A 21,647-nucleotide genomic window follows, 5' to 3' on the forward strand; every position below is an offset into this window, starting at 1 on the left:
GGGAGCAAATCAGGTCACCTAGACGGAAGGCACCACAGCTTGCAAAACCTTTCTCCCAAAAATAGCCTCAGAAGAAGCAAAAGTATCACATTTGTAAAATTTGGTAAAAGTGTGCAGTGAAGACCAAGTCGCTGCCTTACATATCTGATCAACAGAAGCCTCGTTCTTGAAGGCCCATGTGGAAGCCACAGCCCTAGTGGAATGAGCTGTGATTCTTTCAGGAGGCTGCCGTCCGGCAGTCTCATAAGCCAATCGGATGATGCTTTTAAGCCAAAAAGAGAGAGAGGTAGAAGTTGCTTTTTGACCTCTCCTTTTACCAGAATAAACAACAAACAAGGAAGATGTTTGTCTGAAATCCTTTGTAGCCTCTAAATAGAATTTTAGAGCACGAACTACATCCAAATTGTGCAACAAACGTTCCTTCTTTGAAACTGGATTCGGACACAAAGAAGGCACAACTATCTCCTGGTTAATAATTTTGTTAGAAACAACTTTCGGAAGAAAACCAGGTTTAGTACGCAAAACCACCTTATCTGCATGGAACACCAGATAAGGGGGAGAACACTGCAGAGCAGATAACTCTGAAACTCTTCTAGCAAAAGAAATTGCAACCAAAAACAAAACTTTCCAAGATAATAACTTAATATCTACGGAATGTAAGGGTTCAAACGGAACCCCTTGAAGAACTGAAAGAACTAAATTGAGACTCCAAGGAGGAGTCAAAGGTTTGTAAACAGGCTTGATTCTAACCAGAGCCTGAACAAAAGCTTGAACATCTGGCACAGCCGCCAGCTTTTTGTGAAGTAAAACAGATAAAGCAGAAATCTGTCCCTTCAAAGAACTTGCAGATAATCCTTTCTCCAAACCCTCTTGTAGAAAGGATAGAATCTTAGGAATTTTTATCTTGTTCCATGGGAATCCTTTCGATTCGCACCAACAGATATATTTTTTCCATACTTTATGGTAAATTTTTCTAGTTACAGGCTTTCTAGCCTGAATAAGAGTATCAATGACAGAATCTGAGAACCCACGCTTTGATAAAATCAAGCGTTCAATCTCCAAGCAGTCAGTTGGAGTGAGGCCAGATTCGGATGTTCGAACGGACCTTGAACAAGAAGGTCCCGTCTCAAAGGTAGCTTCCATGGTGGAGCCGATGACATATTCACCAGGTCTGCATACCAAGTTCTGCGTGGCCACGCAGGAGCTATCAAGATCACCGAAGCCCTCTCCTGATTGATCCTGGCTACCAGCCTGGGAATGACAGGAAACGGTGGGAATACATAAGCTAGGTTGAAGGTCCAGGGCGCTACTAGTGCATCTACTAGAGTCGCCTTGGGATCCCTGGATCTGGACCCGTAGCAAGGAACCTTGAAGTTCTGACGAGACGCCATCAGATCCATGTCTGGAATGCCCCATAATTGAGTTATGTGGGCAAAGATTTCCGGATGGAGTTCCCACTCCCCCGGATGAAATGTCTGACGACAATCCGCTTCCCAATTTTCCACTCCTGGGATGTGGATTGCGGACAAGTGGCAGGAGTGAATCTCCGCCCATTGAATTACTTTGGTCACTTCTTCCATCGCCAGGGAACTCCTTGTTCCCCCCTGATGGTTGATATATGCAACAGTCGTCATGTTGTCTGATTGAAACCTTATGAATTTGGCCTTTGCTAGTTGAGGCCAAGCCTTGAGAGCATTGAATATCGCTCTCAGTTCCAGAATGTTTATCGGGAGAAGAGATTCTTCCCGAGACCATAGACCCTGAGCTTTCAGGGGTTTCCAGACCGCGCCCCAGCCCACCAGACTGGCGTCGGTCGTGACAATGACCCACTCTGGTCTGCGGAAGCTCATCCCTTGAGACAGGTTGATTGAAGAATAAAAACTACATTTAAACACCAAAAAACTCTTAGCCATCTCCGTGGAGATGTTGCCTGTGCAACGGCAAAAAGAATGACTGGGGAAGGCGGAGCCTAGGAGGGATCATGTGACCAGCTTTGCTGGGCTCTTTGCCATTTCCTGTTGGGGAAGAGAATATCCCACAAGTAAGGATGACGCCGTGGACCGGACACACCTATGTTGGAGAAAGGTGTGAAGCAAAGACCAAATCGCAGCTTTGCAAATCTGTTCAACAGAGGCCTCGTTTTTAAAGGCCCAGGTGGAAGCCACAGATCTAGTAGAATGAGCTGTAATCCTTTCAGGGGGCTGCTGTCCAGCAGTCTCATAGGCTAAGCGTATTATGCTCCGTCAAAGCTTTTTGACCTCTCCTCTGTCCAAAGTAAACGACAAACAGGGCAGATGTTTGACGAAAATCTTTAGTAGCCTGTAAGTAAAACTTCAAGGCACGGACTACGTCCAGATTATGCAAAAGACGTTCCTTCTTTGAAGAAGGATTAGGACACAATGATGGAACAACAATCTCTTGATTGATATTCCTGTTAGAAACCACCTTAGGTAAAAACCCAGGTTTGGTACGCAGAACTACCTTGTCTGAATGAAAAATCAGATAAGGAGATAAAAGTTTAATATCAGTGGAATGAAGGGGTTCAAACGGAACTCCCTGAAGAACTTTAAGAACCAAGTTTAAGCTCCACGGGGGAGCAACAGTTTTAAACACAGGCTTAATCCTAACCAAAGCCTGACAAAATGCCTGGACGTCTGGAACTTCTGCCAGACGCTTGTGCAAAAGAATAGACAGAGCAGAGATCTGTCCTTTTAAAGAACTAGCTGATAAGCCTTTGTCCAAACCCTCTTGGAGAAAGGACAATATCCTAGGAATCCTAACCTTACTCCATGTGTAACTCTTGGATTCACACCAATAAAGATATTTACGCCATATCTTATGGTAGATTTTCCTGGTGAGAGGCTTCCGAGCCTGTATTAAGGTATCAATGACTGACTCGGAGAAGCCACGCCTTGATAGAATCAAGCGTTCAATCTCCATGCAGTCAGTCTCAGAGAAATTAGATTTGGATGATTGAAAGGACCTTGTATTAGAAGGTCCTGCCTCAGAGGCAGAGTCCATGGTGGAAGAGATGACATGTCCACTAGGTCTGCATACCAGGTCCTGCGTGGCCAAGCAGGCACTATCAGAATCACTGATGCTCTCTCCTGTTTGATTTTGGCAATCAGTCGAGGGAGCAGAGGAAACGATGGAAACACATAGGCCAGGTTGAAGAACCAAGGAGCTGCTAGAGCATCTATCAGCGTTGCTCCCGGGTCCCTGGACCTGGATCCGTAACAAGGAAGCTTGGCGTTCTGGCGAGATGCCATGAGATCCAGTTCTGGTTTGCCCCAACGATGGACCAGTTGAGCAAAGACCTCCGGATGGAGTTCCCACTCCCCCGGATGAAAAGTCTGACGACTTAGAAAATCCGCCTCCCAGTTCTCTACGCCTGGGATGTGGATTGCTGACAGGTGGCAAGAGTGAGACTCTGCCCAGCGAATTATCTTTGAGACTTCTAACATCGCTAGGGAACTCCTGGTTCCCCGTTGATGGTTGATGTAAGCCACAGTTGTGATGTTGTCCGACTGAAATCTGATGAACCTCAGTGTTGCTAACTGAGGCCAAGCTAGAAGAGCATTGAATATTGCTCTTAACTCCAGAATATTTATTGGGAGGAGTTTCTCCTCCTGAGTCCAAGATCCCTGAGCCTTCAGGGAGTTCCAGAATGCGCCCCAACCTAGAAGGCTGGCATCTGTTGTTACAATCGTCCAATCTGGCCTGCGAAAGGTCATACCCTTGGACAGATGGACCCGAGAAAGCCACCAGAGAAGAGAATCTCTGGTCTCTTGATCCAGATTTAGTAGAGGGGACAAATCCGAGTAATCCCCATTCCACTGACTTAGCATGCATAATTGCAGTGGTCTGAGATGCAGGCGCGCAAATGGCACTATGTCCATTGCCGCTACCATTAAGCCGATTACTTCCATGCACTGAGCCACTGACGGGCGTGGAATGGAATGAAAGACACGGCAAGCATTTAGAAGTTTTGATAACCTGGACTCCGTCAGGTAAATTTTCATCTCTACAGAATCTATAAGAGTCCCTAGGAAGGAGACTCTTGTGAGTGGTGATAGAGAACTCTTTTCCACGTTCACTTTCCACCCATGCAACCTCAGAAATGCCAGAACTATCTCTGTACGAGACTTGGCAATTTGAAAGCTTGACGCCTGTATCAGGATGTCGTCTAGATACGGAGCCACCGCTATGCCTCACGGTCTTAGAACCGCCAGAAGTGAGCCCAGAACCGTTGTAAAAATTCTCGGGGCAGTGGCCAACCCGAAGGGAAGAGCTACAAATTGGTAATGCCTGTCTAGAAAAGCAAACCTTAGGAACCGATGATGATCTTTGTGAATCGGTATGTGAAGGTAGGCATCCTTTAAGTCCACTGTGGTCATGTACTGACCCTCTTGGATCATGGGTAGGATGGTCCGAATAGTTTCCATTTTGAATGATGGAACTCTGAGGAATTTGTTTAAGATCTTTAGATCCAAGATTGGTCTGAAGGTTCCCTCTTTCTTGGGAACCACAAACAGATTTGAATAAAATCCCTGTCCTTGTTCCGTCCGCGGAACTGGATGGATCACTCCCATTACAAGGAGGTCTTGCACACAGCTTAGGAATGTCTCTTTCATTATCTGGCTTGCTGATAACCTTGAAAGATGAAATCTCCCTTGTGGAGGAGAAGCTTTGAAGTCCAGAAGATATCCCTGAGATATGATTTCCAACGCCCAGGGATCCTGAATATCTCTTGCCCACGCCTGGGCGAAGAGAGAAAGTCTGCCCCCCACTAGATCCGTTTCCGGATAGGGGGCCGTTCCTTCATGCTGTCTTGGGGGCAGCAGCAGGCTTTCTGGCCTGCTTGCCCTTGTTCCAGGACTGGTTAGGTTTCCAGGCCTGTCTGGAATGAGCAACAGTTCCCTCTTGTTTTGAAGCGGAGGAAGTTGATGCTGCTCCTGCCTTGAAATTTCGAAAGGCACGGAAATTAGACTGTTTGGCCTTTGATTTGGCCCTGTCCTGAGGAAGGGTATGACCCTTGCCTCCAGTAATGTCAGCAATAATTTCCTTCAAGCCAGGCCCGAATAAGGTCTGCCCCTTGAAAGGAATGTTGAGTAATTTAGACTTTGAAGTCACGTCAGCTGACCAGGATTTAAGCCATAGAGCCCTACGCGCCTGGATGGGGAATCCGGAATTCTTAGCCGTTAGTTTAGTCAAATGAACAATGGCATCAGAAACAAATGAGTTAGCTAGCTTAAGCGTTCTAAGCTTGTCAATAATTTCATTCAATGGAGCTGTCTGGATGGCCTCTTCCAGGGCCTCAAACCAGAATGCCGCTGCAGCAGTGACAGGCGCAATGCATGCAAGGGGCTGTAAAATAAAACCTTGTTGAATAAACATTTTCTTAAGGTAACCCTCCAATTTTGTATCCATTGGATCTGAAAAAGCACAACTGTCCTCAACCCGGGATAGTGGTACGCTTTGCTAAAGTAGAAACTGCTCCCTCCACCTTAGGGACCGTCTGCCATAAGTCCCGTGTAGTGGCGTCTATTGGAAACATTTTTCTAAATATAGGAGGTGGGGAAAAGGGCACACCGGGTCTATCCCACTCCTTGCTAATAATTTCTGTAAGCCTTTTAGGTATAGGAAAAACGTCAGTACACACCGGCACCGCATAGTATCTATCCAGCCTACACAATTTCTCTGGAATTGCAACTGTGTTACAGTCATTCAGAGCAGCTAATACCTCCCCAAGCAATACACGGAGGTTCTCAAGCTTAAATTTAAAATTAGAAATCTCTGAATCAGGTTTCCCCGAGTCAGAGATGTCACCCACAGACTGAAGCTCTCCGTCCTCATGTTCTGCATACTGTGACGCAGTATCAGACATGGCTCTAACAGCATTTGCGCGCTCTGTATCTCTCCTAACCCCAGAGCTATCGCGCTTGCCTCTTAATTCAGGCAATCTAGATAATACCTCTGACAGGGTATTATTCATGATTGCAACCATGTCCTGCAAGGTAATTGCTATGGGCGTCCCTGATGTAATTGGCGCCATATTAGCGTGCGTCCCCTGAGCGGGAGGCGAAGGGTCTGACACGTGGGGAGAGTTAGTCGGCATAACTTCCCCCTCGACAGAACCCTCTGGTGATAATTCTTTTATAGATAAAGACTGATCTTTACTGTTTAAGGTGAAATCAATACATTTAGTACACATTCTCCTATGGGGCTCCACCATGGCTTTCAAACATAATGAACAAGTAGGTTCCTCTGTGTCAGACATGTTTAAACAGACTAGCAATGAGACTAGCAAGCATGGAAAAGACTTTAAAACAAGTTTACAAGCAATATAAAAAACGTTACTGCGCCTTTAAGAAACACAAATTTTCCCAAATTTTGAAATAACAGTGAAAAAATGCAGTTACACTAACGAAATTTTTACAGTGTATGTAATTAGTTAGCAGAGCATTGCACCCACTTGATGATTAACCCCTTAATACCAAAAACGGAATAACAAATGACAAAAACATTTTTTAAACAGTCACAACAACTGCCACAGCTCTACTGTGGCTTTTAACCTCCCCCAATACGACTTTTGAAGCCTTTTGAGCCCTTCAGAGAAGTCCTGGATCATGCAGGAAGAAGCTGGATGTCTGTGTCTGTAATTTTTGCTGTGCAAAAAAAACGCCAAAATAGGCCCCTCCCACTCATATTACAACAGTGCGAAGCCTCAGGGAACAGTTTCCAGGCAAAATTCAAGCCAGCCATGTGGAAAAAACTAGGCCCCAATAAGTTTTATCACCAAACATATGTAAAAAACGATTAAACATGCCAGCAAACGTTTTAAAATACACTTTTATAAGAGTATGTATCTCTATTAATAAGCCTGATACCAGTCGCTATCACTGCATTTAAGGCTTTACTTACATTACTTCGGTATCAGCAGCATTTTCTAGCAAATTCCATCCCTAGAAAAATATTTTAACTGCACATACCTTATTACAGGAAAACCTGCACGCTATTCCCCCTCTGAAGTTACCTCACTCCTCATAATATGTGAGAACAGCAAAGGATCTTAGTTACTTCTGCTAAGATCATAGAAAACGCAGGCAGATTCTTCTTCTAAATACTACCTGAGATAAACAGTACACTCCGGTACCATTTAAAAATAACAAACTTTTGATTGAAGAAATAAACTAAGTATAAAACACCACAGTCCTCTTACGACCTCCATCTTAGTTGAGAGTTGCAAGAGAATGACTGGATATGGCAGTGAGGGGAGGAGCTATATAGCAGCTCTGCTGTGGGTGATCCTCTTGCAACTTCCTGTTGGGAAGGAGAATATCCCACAAGTAATGGATGATCCGTGGACTGGATACACTTAACAAGAGAAAAAGCTTTAGTCTGCCCCCTACCAGAAGAACTGGCTTGAGGGCCACGCCTTCATGTAGGTTTAGGGGCAGGATTTGGTTTCTTATAAGGCTTGGATTTATTCCAATTCGGAGATGGTCTCCAATTGGAGCCAGAGGCCTTAGGGGAAAGAGTGGTTTTCTGTTCTCTATTCTGACGAAAGGAACGCAAACGATTGGGAGCTTTAAATTTACCATTAGATTTCTTGTCTTGGGGCAGAAAAACTCCCTTACCCCCAGTAACAGTAGAGATAATAGAATCCAATTGTGAACCAAAAAGATTTTTACCTTGAAAAGAGAGTGATAATCTAGTTTTATACACCATGTCAGCATTCCAAGATTTAAGCCATAAAGCTCTTCTAGTTAGAATGGCTAAAGACATAGATCTTCCTAAGATCAAATATAGCATCACAAATAAAATGATTTGCATGTTGAAGTAAAACAATAATGTTAGATAATTCAGAATCTGAAGACAACTGCTGTGCTAAACTGTCCAATTAAAAAGTAGAAGCAGCAGCAACATCAGCCATAGATTGGCGGGAAATTTTTGGTGCCACAAAATGGCACAAAATGATGACACGTCACCTCATGACATAAATAGCATAATCACATGTGTGACATGCAAAGCTGTAGTGGATTTCTAATACACCTATCACTCTAAAAAGCAGGTAAGAATTTTAATTGTATATACAAAAAAACTAAATGTACCTAAATAAAGCCTAATGGATACTTCTATTATAGCTGCAACATTCCATGAGACTAACATAATACTTAGCATCCTAATTTATAAATAAATTACTAGCTCCAAAAAAAACCCTGTATGTTTCACAGACTCTACCAACCTTGACAAGTATTTAGCCACAAATAGTCGCTAAAAGAGAGCACTGAATTACTGACTCAAGGCATGTATACAAACAATATGTAACAACTTTAGTTAAAAAGTACCCAATCCATAGCTGAGAGTGTCTTATATAACAAAAGTATATACTTACTGTGTAAGACACCCATCCACATATAGCAGACAGCAAAACCAGCACTGAAACATATCAGCAGAGGTAATGGTACAAGAGTATATTGTTGATCTATAAAGGGAGGCAGCAGATGAATCCCTGCGTCCGATATACAAAGAGCCCTAGAATAGATTTCCCATAGGCGAAAACATGGTATCATCAGGCAATACTCCCTTCACATCCCTCAGACAAACACTGCACTAAGAGAGGAACTGGGCTTCAATATGCTTAGAAGCGCCTTTCACAGAAGAAATCAAGCACATCATGCTTCACCACCTCCTAAGGAGGCAAAGTTTGTAAAACGGAGGTATGAATGAGGTGGGAGGTGTATTTATAGGTATTTGAGGTTTGGGAAACTTTGCACCCTCCTGGTAGGAATGCCCCCTCCATACGTCACTAGCTCATGGACTCTTGCCACCTATATGAAAGAAATGTGCTTTACATTTGTCTTTTGCTCACACAATTTTTTTTCTTTTATCTTAAATCAAGAGACCCTAATGAAAGATGGTGAGACAGACATGTGAATACTCTTTATGCACAGTTTCTAGTGCAGTTAAAAATTGTCAAGAAACTTTACCGAGCATATCTATTTATAATGGAAAACCAGAACCTTACTTATAATGTCAATGCTTGAGGTATCTGATCAAAGTATATATCAAAACTGCTTTACTGAAAGTTTTTAGAATTTTCACTTAACAGTCTCCCACAAGGTTTAGTAAATTGAACATTTTAATAATACCAAAACACAACCATTTATAGGCTGCATACTGTGAGAAGTTAAAACATATTAAACACTTAAAATTACAGTAGTTATTAAAAAAATGTGAACACTTGCTTTCTGCAGATTGCATTATGACATCATCAAGCTCTTGTTCAAGTTTTTCATACGTCTCCAGCCGAGTCCGGTGCTCAGAATTTTGTGATACTAGTTCAGTAATACGTTTTTCTGTAGACGCTTGGAGACTGTAATATTCCTTTGTTAAAACCTGAAATACAAAAGAAGCAGGTTTATATATATATATATATATATATATATATATATATATATATATATATATATATATATATATATATATATATATATATATATATATATATATATATATATATTATACTAGAAAGAAAGAGCTCTACCAAATTTTAGAGGGCTAAAGCGGATTACAGGCCGCACCATATAACACCCACACTATATTAATAAAGGGGATGGCCTAAACAGGTATGCAGAACATATATATATTTATTAAAAACAAAGCCAAAAACAAACACTGTGAAAGTGGCCAATAATACAATTCAAGTGTAGTGTACTACCAACAGGTAATTTTACTAGCATGCTATGGATTTTTGAGCCGGAGCGTGTATTAACAACCGGAGCGTGTATTAACACTCAAGTGCCCAGTAGCAGAGATGAACTTTTATGAGCCGGCTCAAAAATCCATTGCATGCTAGTAAAAACAAAATTTATGCTTACCTGATAAATTCCTTTCTCCTGTAGTGTGGTCAGTCCACGGGTCATCATTACTTCTGGGATATTAACTCCTCCCCAACAGGAAGTGCAAGAGGATTCACCCAGCAGAGCTGCTATATAGCTCCTCCCCTCTACGTCACCTCCAGTCATTCGACCAAGGACCAACGAGAAAGGAGAAGCCAAAGGGTGTAGTGGTGACTGGAGTATAATTCAAAAAATTTTTTACCTACCATAAAAAACAGGGCGGGCCGTGGACTGACCACACTACAGGAGAAAGGAATTTATCAGGTAAGCATAAATTTTGTTTTCTCCTGTTAAGTGTGGTCAGTCCACGGGTCATCATTACTTCTGGGATACCAATACCAAAGCTAAAGTACACGGATGACGGGAGGGACAGGCAGGCTCTTTATACGGAAGGAACCACTGCCTGAAGAACCTTTCTCCCAAAAACAGCCTCCGAAGAAGCAAAAGTGTAAAATTTGTAAAACTTGGAAAAAGTATGAAGAGAAGACCAAGTTGCAGCCTTGCAAATCTGTTCAACAGAAGCCTCATTCTTAAAGGCCCAAGTGGAAGCCACAGCTCTAGTAGAATGTGCTGTAATTCTTACAGGAGGCTGCTGTCCAGCAGTCTCATAGGCTAACCGTATTATGCTACGAAGCCAAAAAGAGAGAGAGGTAGCCGAAGCTTTTTGACCTCTCCTCTGACCAGAATAAACGACAAACAGGGAAGACGTTTGTCGAAAATCCTTAGTTGCCTGTAGATAAAATTTCAGGGCACGGACTACATCTAGATTGTGTAGCAGACGTTCCTTCTTCGAAGAAGGATTAGGACACAAAGATGGAACCACAATCTCTTGATTGATATTCCTGTTAGTGACCACCATAGGTAGGAACCCAGGTTTAGTACGCAGAACTACCTTGTCTGAATGAAAAATCAGATAAGGAGAATCACAATGTAAGGCAGATAACTCAGAGACTCTTCGAGCCGAGGAAATCGCCATTAAAAACAGAACTTTCCAAGATAACAGCTTGATATCAATGGAATGGAGGGGTTCAAACGGAACACCCTGTAAAACATTAAGAACTAAGTTCAAACTCCATGGTGGAGCAACAGTTTTAAACACAGGCTTGATCCTAGCTAAAGCCTGACAAAAAGCTTGAACGTCCGGAACTTCTGACAGACGTATGTGTAAAAGAATGGACAGAGCTGAAATCTGTCCCTTTAAGGAACTAGCGGATAAACCCTTTTCTAAACCTTCTTGTAGAAAAGACAATATCCTCGGAATCCTAACTTTACTCCATGAGTAACTCTTGGATTCGCACCAATATAAGTATTTGCGCCATATCTTATGGTAAATCTTTCTGGTAACAGGCTTCCTAGCCTGTATTAAGGTATCAATAACTGCCTCAGAAAAACCACGTTTTGATAAAATCAAGAGTTCAATTTCCAAGCAGTCAGCTTCAGAGAAATTAGATTTTGATGTTTGAAGGGACCCTGGATCAGAAGGTCCTGTTTCAGAGGTAGAGACCAAGGTGGACAGGATGACATGTCCACTAGATCTGCATACCAAGTCCTGCGTGGCCATGCAGGTGCTATTAGAATCACTGATGCTCTCTCCTGTTTGATTCTGGCAATCAATCGAGGAAGCATCGGGAAGGGTGGAAACACATAAGCCATCCCGAAGGTCCAAGGTGCTGTCAAAGCATCTATCAGAACCGCTCCCGGATCCCTGGATCTGGACCCGTAACGAGGAAGCTTGGCGTTCTGTCGAGACGCCATGAGATCTATCTCTGGTCTGCCCCTACGTCGAAGTATTTGGGCAAAGACCTCCGGATGAAGTTCCCACTCCCCCGGATGAAAAGTCTGACGACTTAGGAAATCCGCCTCCCAGTTCTCCACTCCCGGGATGTGGATTGCTGACAGGTGGCAAGAGTGAGACTCTGCCCAGCGAATTATCTTTGATACTTCCATCATTGCTAGGGAGCTTCTTGTCCCTCCCTGATGGTTGATGTAAGCTACAGTCGTGATGTTGTCCGACTGAAACCTGATGAACCCCCGAGTTGTTAACTGGGGCCAAGCCAGAAGGGCATTGAGAACTGCTCTCAATTCCAGAATGTTTATTGGTAGGAGACTCTCCTCCTGATTCCATTGTCCCTGAGCCTTCAGAGAATTCCAGACAGCGCCCCAACCTAGTAGGCTGGCGTCTGTTGTTACAATTGTCCAGTCCGGCCTGCTGAATGGCATCCCCCTGGACAGATGTGGCCGAGAAAGCCACCATAGAAGAGAATTTCTGGTCTCTTGATCCAGATTCAGAGTAGGGGACAAGTCTGAGTAATCCCCATTCCACTGACTTAGCATGCACAATTGCAGCGGTCTGAGATGTAGGCGTGCAAAGGGTACTATGTCCATTGCCGCTACCATTAAGCCGATCACCTCCATGCATTGAGCTACTGACGGGTGTTGAATGGAATGAAGGACACGGCATGCATTTTGAAGCTTTGTTAACCTGTCTTCTGTCAGGTAAATCTTCATTTCTACAGAATCTATAAGAGTCCCCAAGAAGGGAACTCTTGTGAGTGGAAAGAGAGAACTCTTCTTTTCGTTCACCTTCCATCCATGCGACCTTAGAAATGCCAGTACTAACTTTGTATGAGACTTGGCAGTTTGAAAGCTTGAAGCTTGTATCAGAATGTCGTCTAGGTACGGAGCTACCGAAATTCCTCTCGGTCTTAGTACCGCCAGAAGAGCACCCAGAACCTTTGTGAAGATTCTTGGAGCCGTAGCCAATCCGAATGGAAGAGCTACAAACTGGTAATGCCTGTCTAGAAAGGCAAACCTTAGATACCGGTAATGATCTTTGTGAATCGGTATGTGAAGGTAAGCATCCTTTAAATTCACTGTGGTCATGTACTGACCCTTTTGGATCATGGGTAAAATTGTCCGAATAGTTTCCATTTTGAACGATGGAACTCTTAGGAATTTGTTTAGGATCTTTAAATCCAAGATTGGCCTGAAAGTTCCCTCTTTTTTGGGAACCACAAACAGATTTGAGTAAAACCCTTGTCCTTGTTCCGACCGCGGAACCGGATGGATCACTCCCATTAATAAAAGATCTTGTACGCAGCGTAGAAACGCCTCTTTCTTTATTTGGTTTGTTGACAACCTTGACAGATGAAATCTCCCTCTTGGGGGAGAGGATTTGAAGTCCAGAAGGTATCCCTGAGATATGATCTCTAACGCCCAGGGATCCTGGACATCTCTTGCCCAAGCCTGGGCGAAGAGAGAAAGTCTGCTCCCCACTAGATCCGTTCCCGGATCGGGGGCCCTCAATTCATGCTGTCTTAGGGGCAGCAGCAGGTTTCCTGGCCTGCTTGCCCTTGTTCCAGGACTGGTTAGGTCTCCAGCCTTGTCTGTAGCGAGCAACAGCTCCTTCCTGTTTTGGTGCAGAGGAAGTTGATGCTGCTCCTGCTTTGAAATTACGAAAGGAACGAAAATTAGACTGTTTAGCCTTAGGTTTGGCTCTGTCTTGAGGCAGGGCATGGCCTTTACCTCCTGTAATGTCAGCGATAATTTCTTTCAACCCGGGCCCGAATAAGGTCTGCCCTTAGAAAGGTATATTAAGCAATTTAGATTTAGAAGTAACGTCAGCTGACCAGGATTTTAGCCACAGTGCTCTGCGCGCCTGAATGGCGAATCCGGAATTCTTAGCCGTAAGTTTAGTTAAATGTACTACGGCATCCGAAATAAATGAGTTAGCTAACTTAAGGGCTTTAAGCTTGTGTGTAATCTCATCTAATAAAGCTGATTCAAGTGTCTCTTCCAGAGACTCAAACCAAAATGCTGCTGCAGCCGTGACAGGCGCAATGCATGCAAGAGGTTGCAATATAAAACCTTGTTGAACAAACATTTTCTTAAGGTAACCCTCTAACTTTTTATCCATTGGATCTGAAAAGGCACAGCTATCCTCCACCGGGATAGTGGTACGCTTAGCTAAAGTAGAAACTGCTCCCTCCACCTTAGGGACCGTTTGCCATAAGTCCCGTGTGGTGGCGTCTATTGGAAACATCTTTCTAAATATCGGAGGGGGTGAGAACGGCACACCGGGTCTATCCCACTCCTTAGTAACAATTTCAGTAAGTCTCTTAGGTATAGGAAAAACGTCAGTACTCGACGGTACCGCAAAATATTTATCCAACCTACACATTTTCTCTGGTATTGCAACTGTGTTACAATCATTCAGAGCCGCTAACACCTCCCCTAGTAATACACCGAGGTTTTCCAGCTTAAATTTAAAATTTGAAATGTCTGAATCCAGTTTGTTTGGATCAGAACCGTCACCCGCAGAATGAAGCTCTCCGTCCTCATGTTCTGCAAATTGTGACGCAGTGTCTGACATGGCCCTAATATTATCAGCGCACTCTGTTCTCACCCCAGAGTGATCACGCTTACCTCTTAGTTCTGGTAATTTAGCCAAAACTTCAGTCATAACAGTAGCCATATCCTGTAATGTGATTTGTAATGGCCGCCCAGATGTACTCGGCGCTACAATATCACGCACCTCCCGAGCGGGAGATGCAGGTACTGACACGTGAGGCGAGTTAGTCGGCATAACTCTCCCCTCGTTGTTTGGTGAAATATGTTCAATTTGTACAGATTGACTTTTATTTAAAGTAGCATCAATGCAGTTAGTACATAAATTTCTATTGGGCTCCACTTTGGCTTTAGCACATATAGCACAGATATCTTCCTCTGAATCAGACATGTTTAACACACTAGCAAATAAACTAGCAACTTGGAAATACTTTTCAAGTAATTTACTATAATATGAAAACGTACTGTGCCTATAAGAAGCACAGAAAAAGTTATGACAGTTGAAAATTAATAAACTGAAAAGTTATAGCATCAAAACTTTGTAAAAACACAATTTTAGCAAAGGATTGCTCCCATTAGCAAAGGATAACTAACCCTGATAGCAGAAAAAAAATACAGAAATAAAGGTTTTTTATCACAGTCAACTACAATCTCACAGCTCTGCTGTGAGTGATTACCTCCCTCAAAACAAGTTTTGAAGACCCCTGAGTTCTGTAGAGATGAACCGGATCATGCAGGGAAGACAATAAACTTCTGACTGAATTTTTTGATGCGTAGCAAAAGCGCCAAAAAAGGCCCCTCCCCCTCACACACAACAGTGAGAGAGATCAGTAAACTGTCATAAATTAAATAAAACGACTGCCAAGTGGAAAAAATTAGTGCCCAAAACATTTTTTCACCCAGTACCTCAGAAAATTAAACGATTTTACATGCCAGCAAAAAACGTTTAACATTAAATAAATTAAGTGTTATTAAAAAGCCTGTTGCTAGTCCCTGCAAATTAGGCTAAAGTCTTATGCATACAGTATAATTCCAGTGAAGTGCCATTCCCCAGAATACTGAAGTGTAAAATATACATACATGACAGCCTGATACCAGTTGCTGCTACTGCATTTAAGGCTGAGTTTACATTATATCGGTATGGCAGAATTTTCTCATTAATTCCATTGTCAGAAAATAATAAGCTGCTACATACCTCTTTGCAGATTAATCTGCCCGCTGTCCCCTGATCTGAAGTTTACCTCTCCTCAGATGGCCGAGAAACAGCAATATGATCTTAACTACGCCGGCTAAAATCATAGAAAAAACTCAGGTAGATTCTTCTTCAAATTCTACCAGAGAAGGAATAACACACTCCGGTGCTATTATAAAATAACAAACTCTTGATTGAAGGTATGAAACTAAGTATAATCACCACAGTCCTCTCACACATCCTATCTATTCTTTGGGTGCAAGAGAATGACTGGAGGTGACGTAGAGGGGAGGAGCTATATAGCAGCTCTGCTGGGTGAATCCTCTTGCACTTCCTGTTGGGGAGGAGTTAATATCCCAGAAGTAATGATGACCCGTGGACTGACCACACTTAACAGGAGAAATTACCTTTTGGTAGTGCACTACACTTGAATTGTATTATTGGCCACTTTCACAGTGTTTGTTTTTGGCTTTGTTTTTAATAAATATATATATAAATATATATACAGGGAGTGCAGAATTATTAGGCAAATGAGTATTTTGACCACATCATCCTCTTTATGCATGTTGTCTTACTCCAAGCTGTATAGGCTCGAAAGCCTACTACCAATTAAGCATATTAGGTGATGTGCATCTCTGTAATGAGAAGGGGTGTGGTCTAATGACATCAACACCCTATATCAGGTGTGCATAATTATTAGGCAACTTCCTTTCCTTTGGCAAAATGGGTCAAAAGAAGGACTTGACAGGCTCAGAAAAGTCAAAAATAGTGAGATATCTTGCAGAGGGATGCAGCACTCTTAAAATTGCAAAGCTTCTGAAGCGTGATCATCGAACAATCAAGCGTTTCATTCAAAATAGTCAACAGGGTCGCAAGAAGCGTGTGGAAAAACCAAGGCGCAAAATAACTGCCCATGAACTGAGAAAAGTCAAGCGTGCAGCTGCCAAGATGCCACTTGCCACCAGTTTGGCCATATTTCAGAGCTGCAACATCACTGGAGTGCCCAAAAGCACAAGGTGTGCAATACTCAGAGACATGGCCAAGGTAAGAAAGGCTGAAAGACGACCACCACTGAACAAGACACACAAGCTGAAACGTCAAGACTGGGCCAAGAAATATCTCAAGACTGATTTTTCTAAGGTTTTATGGACTGATGAAATGAGAGTGAGTCTTGATGGGCCAGATGGATGGGCCCATGGCTGGATTGGTAAAGGGCAGAGAGCTCCAGTCCGACTCAGACGCCAGCAAGGTGGAGGTGGAGTACTGGTTTGGGCTGGTATCATCAAAGATGAGCTTGTGGGGCCTTTTCGGGTTGAGGATGGAGTCAAGCTCAACTCCCAGTCCTACTGCAAAGAAAGGTGGCTATATTGGTCACTGATTTGTTTTTGTTTTGTTTTTGAATGTCAGAAATGTATATTTGTGAATGTTGAGATGTTATATTGGTTTCACTGGTAAAAATAAATAATTGAAATGGGTATATATTTGTTTTTTGTTAAGTTGCCTAATAATTATGCACAGTAATAGTCACCTGCACACACAGATATCCCCCTAAAATAGCTATAACTAAAAACAAACTAAAAACTACTTCCAAAACTATTCAGCTTTGATATTAATGAGTTTTTTGGGTTCATTGAGAACATGGTTGTTGTTCAATAATAAAATTAATCCTCAAAAATACAACTTGCCTAATAATTCTGCACTCCCTGTATGGCTGATGTGGAAGCAGATCAAACTCCTCCTAAATGTATCACAGCTCATTCTACTCGTGTGTAGCCACTTCCTGGGCATTTGATAATGAGTCCTCTGTCTAACAAATTTGCAAGGCAGGTACTTGGTCATCCTTACATACATTTATTAAATTCTAGCATTTTAATTTTTTTGCTGCTTTTAGTAGGAAAGTTCTTCAGGCAGTTGTCTCTGTCTAGGACTCCATTTTCTGTTTTTAAATTGCATTTATAAAATTATATTAAAAATTATTTTTCTGTTTTTGGGTGTTTTTCTTTTGGTAAAAGGATGCTTATCCCTCCATTTTTTCTTCTATTACTCGTGGCTTCTGCCACAGCTTGGGTATTAGTTCCCAGGAGTAATAGATTGTGGACTCTTATCACCTATATGAAACAAAACATAATTTATATTTTACCTGATAAATTCCTTTCTTTCATGGTGATAAGAGTCCACGAGACCCCACCCTGATTATTTTAACTTATTTTTTATTTATTTTTGGCACATCCTTTTTTCCCTTTTCCTCTATTTATTTTTCTCTGTTCTATTCTCACTTCTGTCAGCTTGGCTATAAGTCAGACTGATTACCATAGGGGTGGGAGGGTTTATATAGAGCTCTGAGGTTTGGGAATCTTTGCCTCCTCCTAGTAGCAGGAAAGGTAATACCCAGGAGTAATGGATCATATATATATATATATATATATATATATATATGTTCAGCATACCTGTTTAGGATATCCCCTTTATTAATATAGTGTGGGTGTTATATGGTGCGGCCTGTAATTCGCTTTAGCTCTGTAAAATTTGGTAGAGCTCTTTCTTTCTAGTATAATATATATAATTTTAGGATTGCTAGCACATAACACGGTACCCATTAGCCCTAGTATCAAAATATATATATACAGTATATATATATATATATATATATATATATATATATATATATTATTTTTTTAAACATATCCCATTAATAAATACATGGAAATAGACTTCTGAGATAACATAATTTATGTAAGAACTTACCTGATAAATTCATTTCTTTCATATTGGCAAGAGTCCATGAGCTAGTGACGTATGGGATATACAATCCTACCAGGAGGGGCAAAGTTTCCCAAACCTCAAAATGCCTATAAATACACTCCTCACCACACCCACAATTCAGTTTAACGAATAGCCAAGTAGTGGGGTGATAAAGAAAGGAGTAAAAAGCATCAACAAAGGAATTTGGAAATAATTGTGCTTTATACAAAGAAATCATAACTCTTGCCAATATGAAAGAAATTAATTTATCAGGTAAGTTCTTACATAAATTATGTTTTCTTTCATGTAATTGGCAAGAGTCCATGAGCTAGTGACTTATGGGATAGCAATACCCAAGATATGGAACTCCACGCAAGAGTCACTAGAGAGGGAGGGATAAAAAAATAAAAACAGCCATTTTCCGCTTAAAAAATAAATCCACAACCCAAAAAATAAGTTTATTCTCATAAATGAAAGGAAAAAAATTAAATCAAAAGCAGAAGAATCAAACTGAAACAGCTGCCTAAAGAACTTTTCTACCAAAAACTGCTTCTGAAGAAGCAAATACATCAAAATGGTAGAATTTAGTAAATGTATGCAAAGGAGACCAAGTTGCTGCTTTGCAAATCTGATAAACTGAAGCTTCATTCTTAAAAGCCCACGAAGTAGAGACTGGTCTAGTAGAATGAGCTGCAATTCTCTGAGGCGGGGCTTGACCCAACTCCAAATAAGCTTGATGAATGAAAAACTTTAACCACGAAGCCAAGGAAACAGCAGAAGCCTTCTGACCTTTCCTAGAACCAGAAAATATAACAAATAGACTAGAAGTCTTCCTGAAATCTTTAGTAGCTTCAACATAATATTTCAAAGCTCTTACCACATCCAAAAAATGTAAGGATCTCTCCAAAGAATTCTTAGGATTAGGACACAAGGAAGGGACAACAATTTCTCTATTAATGTTGTTAGAATTCACAACCTTAGGTAAGAATTTAAATGAAGTCCGCAAAACTGCCTTATCCTGATGACAAATCAGAAAAGGAGATTCACAAGAGAGAGTGGATAATTCAGAAACTCTTCTAGCAGACGAGATGGCCAAAAGAAACAACACTTTCCAAGAAAGTAGTTTAATGTCCAAAGAATGCATAGGCTCAAACAGAGGAACTAAATTAAGACTCCAAGGAGGAGAGATTGATTTAATGACAGGTTTGATACGAACCAAAGCCTGCACAAAACAATGAATATCAGAAAGTTTAGCAATCTTCCTGTGAAATAAAACAAAGAGCAGAGATTTGTCTTTTCAAGGAACTTGCAGACAAACCTTTATCCAAACCATCCTGAAGAAACTGTAAAATTCTAGGAATTCGAAAAGAATGCCAAGAGAATTTATGAGAACACCATGAAATGTACGTCTTCCAAACTCGATAATAAATCTTTCTAGAAACAGATTTACGAGCCTGCAACATAGTATTAATCACTGAGTCAGAGAAACCTCTATGACTAAGCACTAAACGTTCAATCTCCATACCTTCAAATTTAATGATTTGAGATCCAGATGGAAAAACGGACCTGGAGATAGAAGGTCTGGCCTTAGTGGACGTGGCCAAGGTTGGCAACTGGACATCCGGACAAGATCCGCATACCAAAACCTGTGAGGCCATGCTGGAGCTACCAGCAGCACAAACAATTGCTCCATGATGATCTTGGAGATCACTCTTGGAAGAAGAACTAGAGGCGGGAAAATTTAAGCAGGTTGATAATGCCAAAGAAGTGTCAATGCATCCCCTGCTTCCGCCTGAGGATCCCTGGACCTGGACAGGTACCTGGGAAATTTTTTGTTTAGATGAGATGCCATCAGATCTATTTCTGTAAGCCCCCACATCTGAGAAAACACATCTGGGTGGAGAGACCATTCTCCCGGATGTAAAGTCTGACGACTGAGGTAATCCGCTTCCCAATTGTCTATACCTGGGATATGAACCGCAGAAATTAGACAGGAGCTGAATTCCGCCCAAACAAGTATCCAAGATACTTCTTTCATAGCTTGAGGACTGTGAGTCCCACCCTGATGATTGACATATGCCACAGTTGTGACATTGTCTGAAAACAAATGAACGGTTCTTTCTTCAACAGAGGCCAAAATTGAAGAGCCCTGAGAATCGCACGGAGTTCCAAAATATTGATTGGTAATCTCGCATCTTGAGATTTCCAAACTCCTTGTGCTGTCAGAGATCTCCAAACAGCCCCCCAACCTAAAAGACTCGCATCTGTTGTGATCACAGTTCAAGTTGGACGGACGAAAGAGGCCCCTAAAATTATACGATGGTGATCTAACCACCAAGTCAGAGAAAGTCGAACATTGGGATTTAAGGATATTAATTGTGATATCCTTGTATAATCCCTGCACCATTGGTTCAGCATACAAAGCTTGAGAGGCCTCATATGAAAACGAGCAAAGGTGATCGCGTCCGATGCGGCAGTCATGAGATCTAAAACTTCCATGCACATAGCTACTGAAGGGAATGACTGAGACTGAATGTTCCGACAGGCTGCAACCAATTTTAAATGTCTCTTGTCTGTTAGAGACAAAGTCATGGACACTGAATCTATCTGGAAACCTAAAAAGGTTACCCTTGTCTGAGGAATCAAATAACTTTTTGGTAAATTGTTCCTCCAACCATGTCTTCGAAGAAACAACACTAGTTGATTTGTGTGAGATTCTGCAGAACATAAAGACTGAGCGAATACCAAGATATCGTCCAAATAAGGAAATACCGCAATACCCCGCTCTCTGATTACAGAGAGTAGGGCACCTAGAACCTTTGAAAAGATTCTTGGAGCTGTCGCTAGGCCAAAAGGAAGAGCAACAAATTGGTAATGCTTATCTAGAAAAGAGAATCTCAGGAACTGATAGTGATCTGGATTAATCAGAATATGAAAATATGCATCCTGTAAGTCTATTGTGGACATATAATGCCCTTGCTGAACAAAAGGCAGAATAGTCCTTATAGTCACCATTTTGAAAGTTGGTAGTCTTACATATTGATTAAAAATCTTTAGATCCAAAACTGGTCTGAATGAATTCTCTTTCTTTGGGACAATGAATAGATTTGAATAAAACCCCAGACCCTGTTCCTGAAACGGAACTGCATGATTACCCCTGATATCTCCAGGTCTGAAACACACTTCAGAAAAGCCTGAGCCTTTACTGGGTTTACCGGAATGCGTGAGAGAAAAAATCTTCTCACAGGCGGTCTTACTCTGAATCCTATTCTGTACCCCTGAGAGACAATACTCTGAATCCAATGATTTTGGATCGAATTGATCGAAACATCTTTGAAAAAAAAATCTGCCCCCTACCAGCTGAGCTGGAATGAGGGACGCACCTTCATGCGGACTTGGGGGCTGGTTTTGATCTCTTAAATGGCTTGGATTTATTCCAATTTGAAGAAGGCTTCCAATTG

At 41.8% G+C, this 21,647-nt stretch overlaps 1 protein-coding gene across 1 annotated transcript in view; it reads right to left on the reverse strand.

Annotated features, from left to right (window-relative positions):
- Nucleotides 1-21,647, reverse strand: part of PIBF1 (progesterone immunomodulatory binding factor 1) — a 608,261-nt gene that overhangs the window by 281,761 nt on the left and 304,853 nt on the right. Inside the window, exon 12 of the mRNA XM_053707928.1 lies at nucleotides 9,252-9,402. Coding sequence (XP_053563903.1) covers nucleotides 9,252-9,402 — 151 coding nt within the window. The remainder of the gene's footprint in view (nucleotides 1-9,251; nucleotides 9,403-21,647) is intronic.

The sequence above is a fragment of the Bombina bombina genome, chromosome 3, assembly GCF_027579735.1.
Source record: "Bombina bombina isolate aBomBom1 chromosome 3, aBomBom1.pri, whole genome shotgun sequence".
Lineage (NCBI taxonomy): Eukaryota > Metazoa > Chordata > Amphibia > Anura > Bombinatoridae > Bombina > Bombina bombina.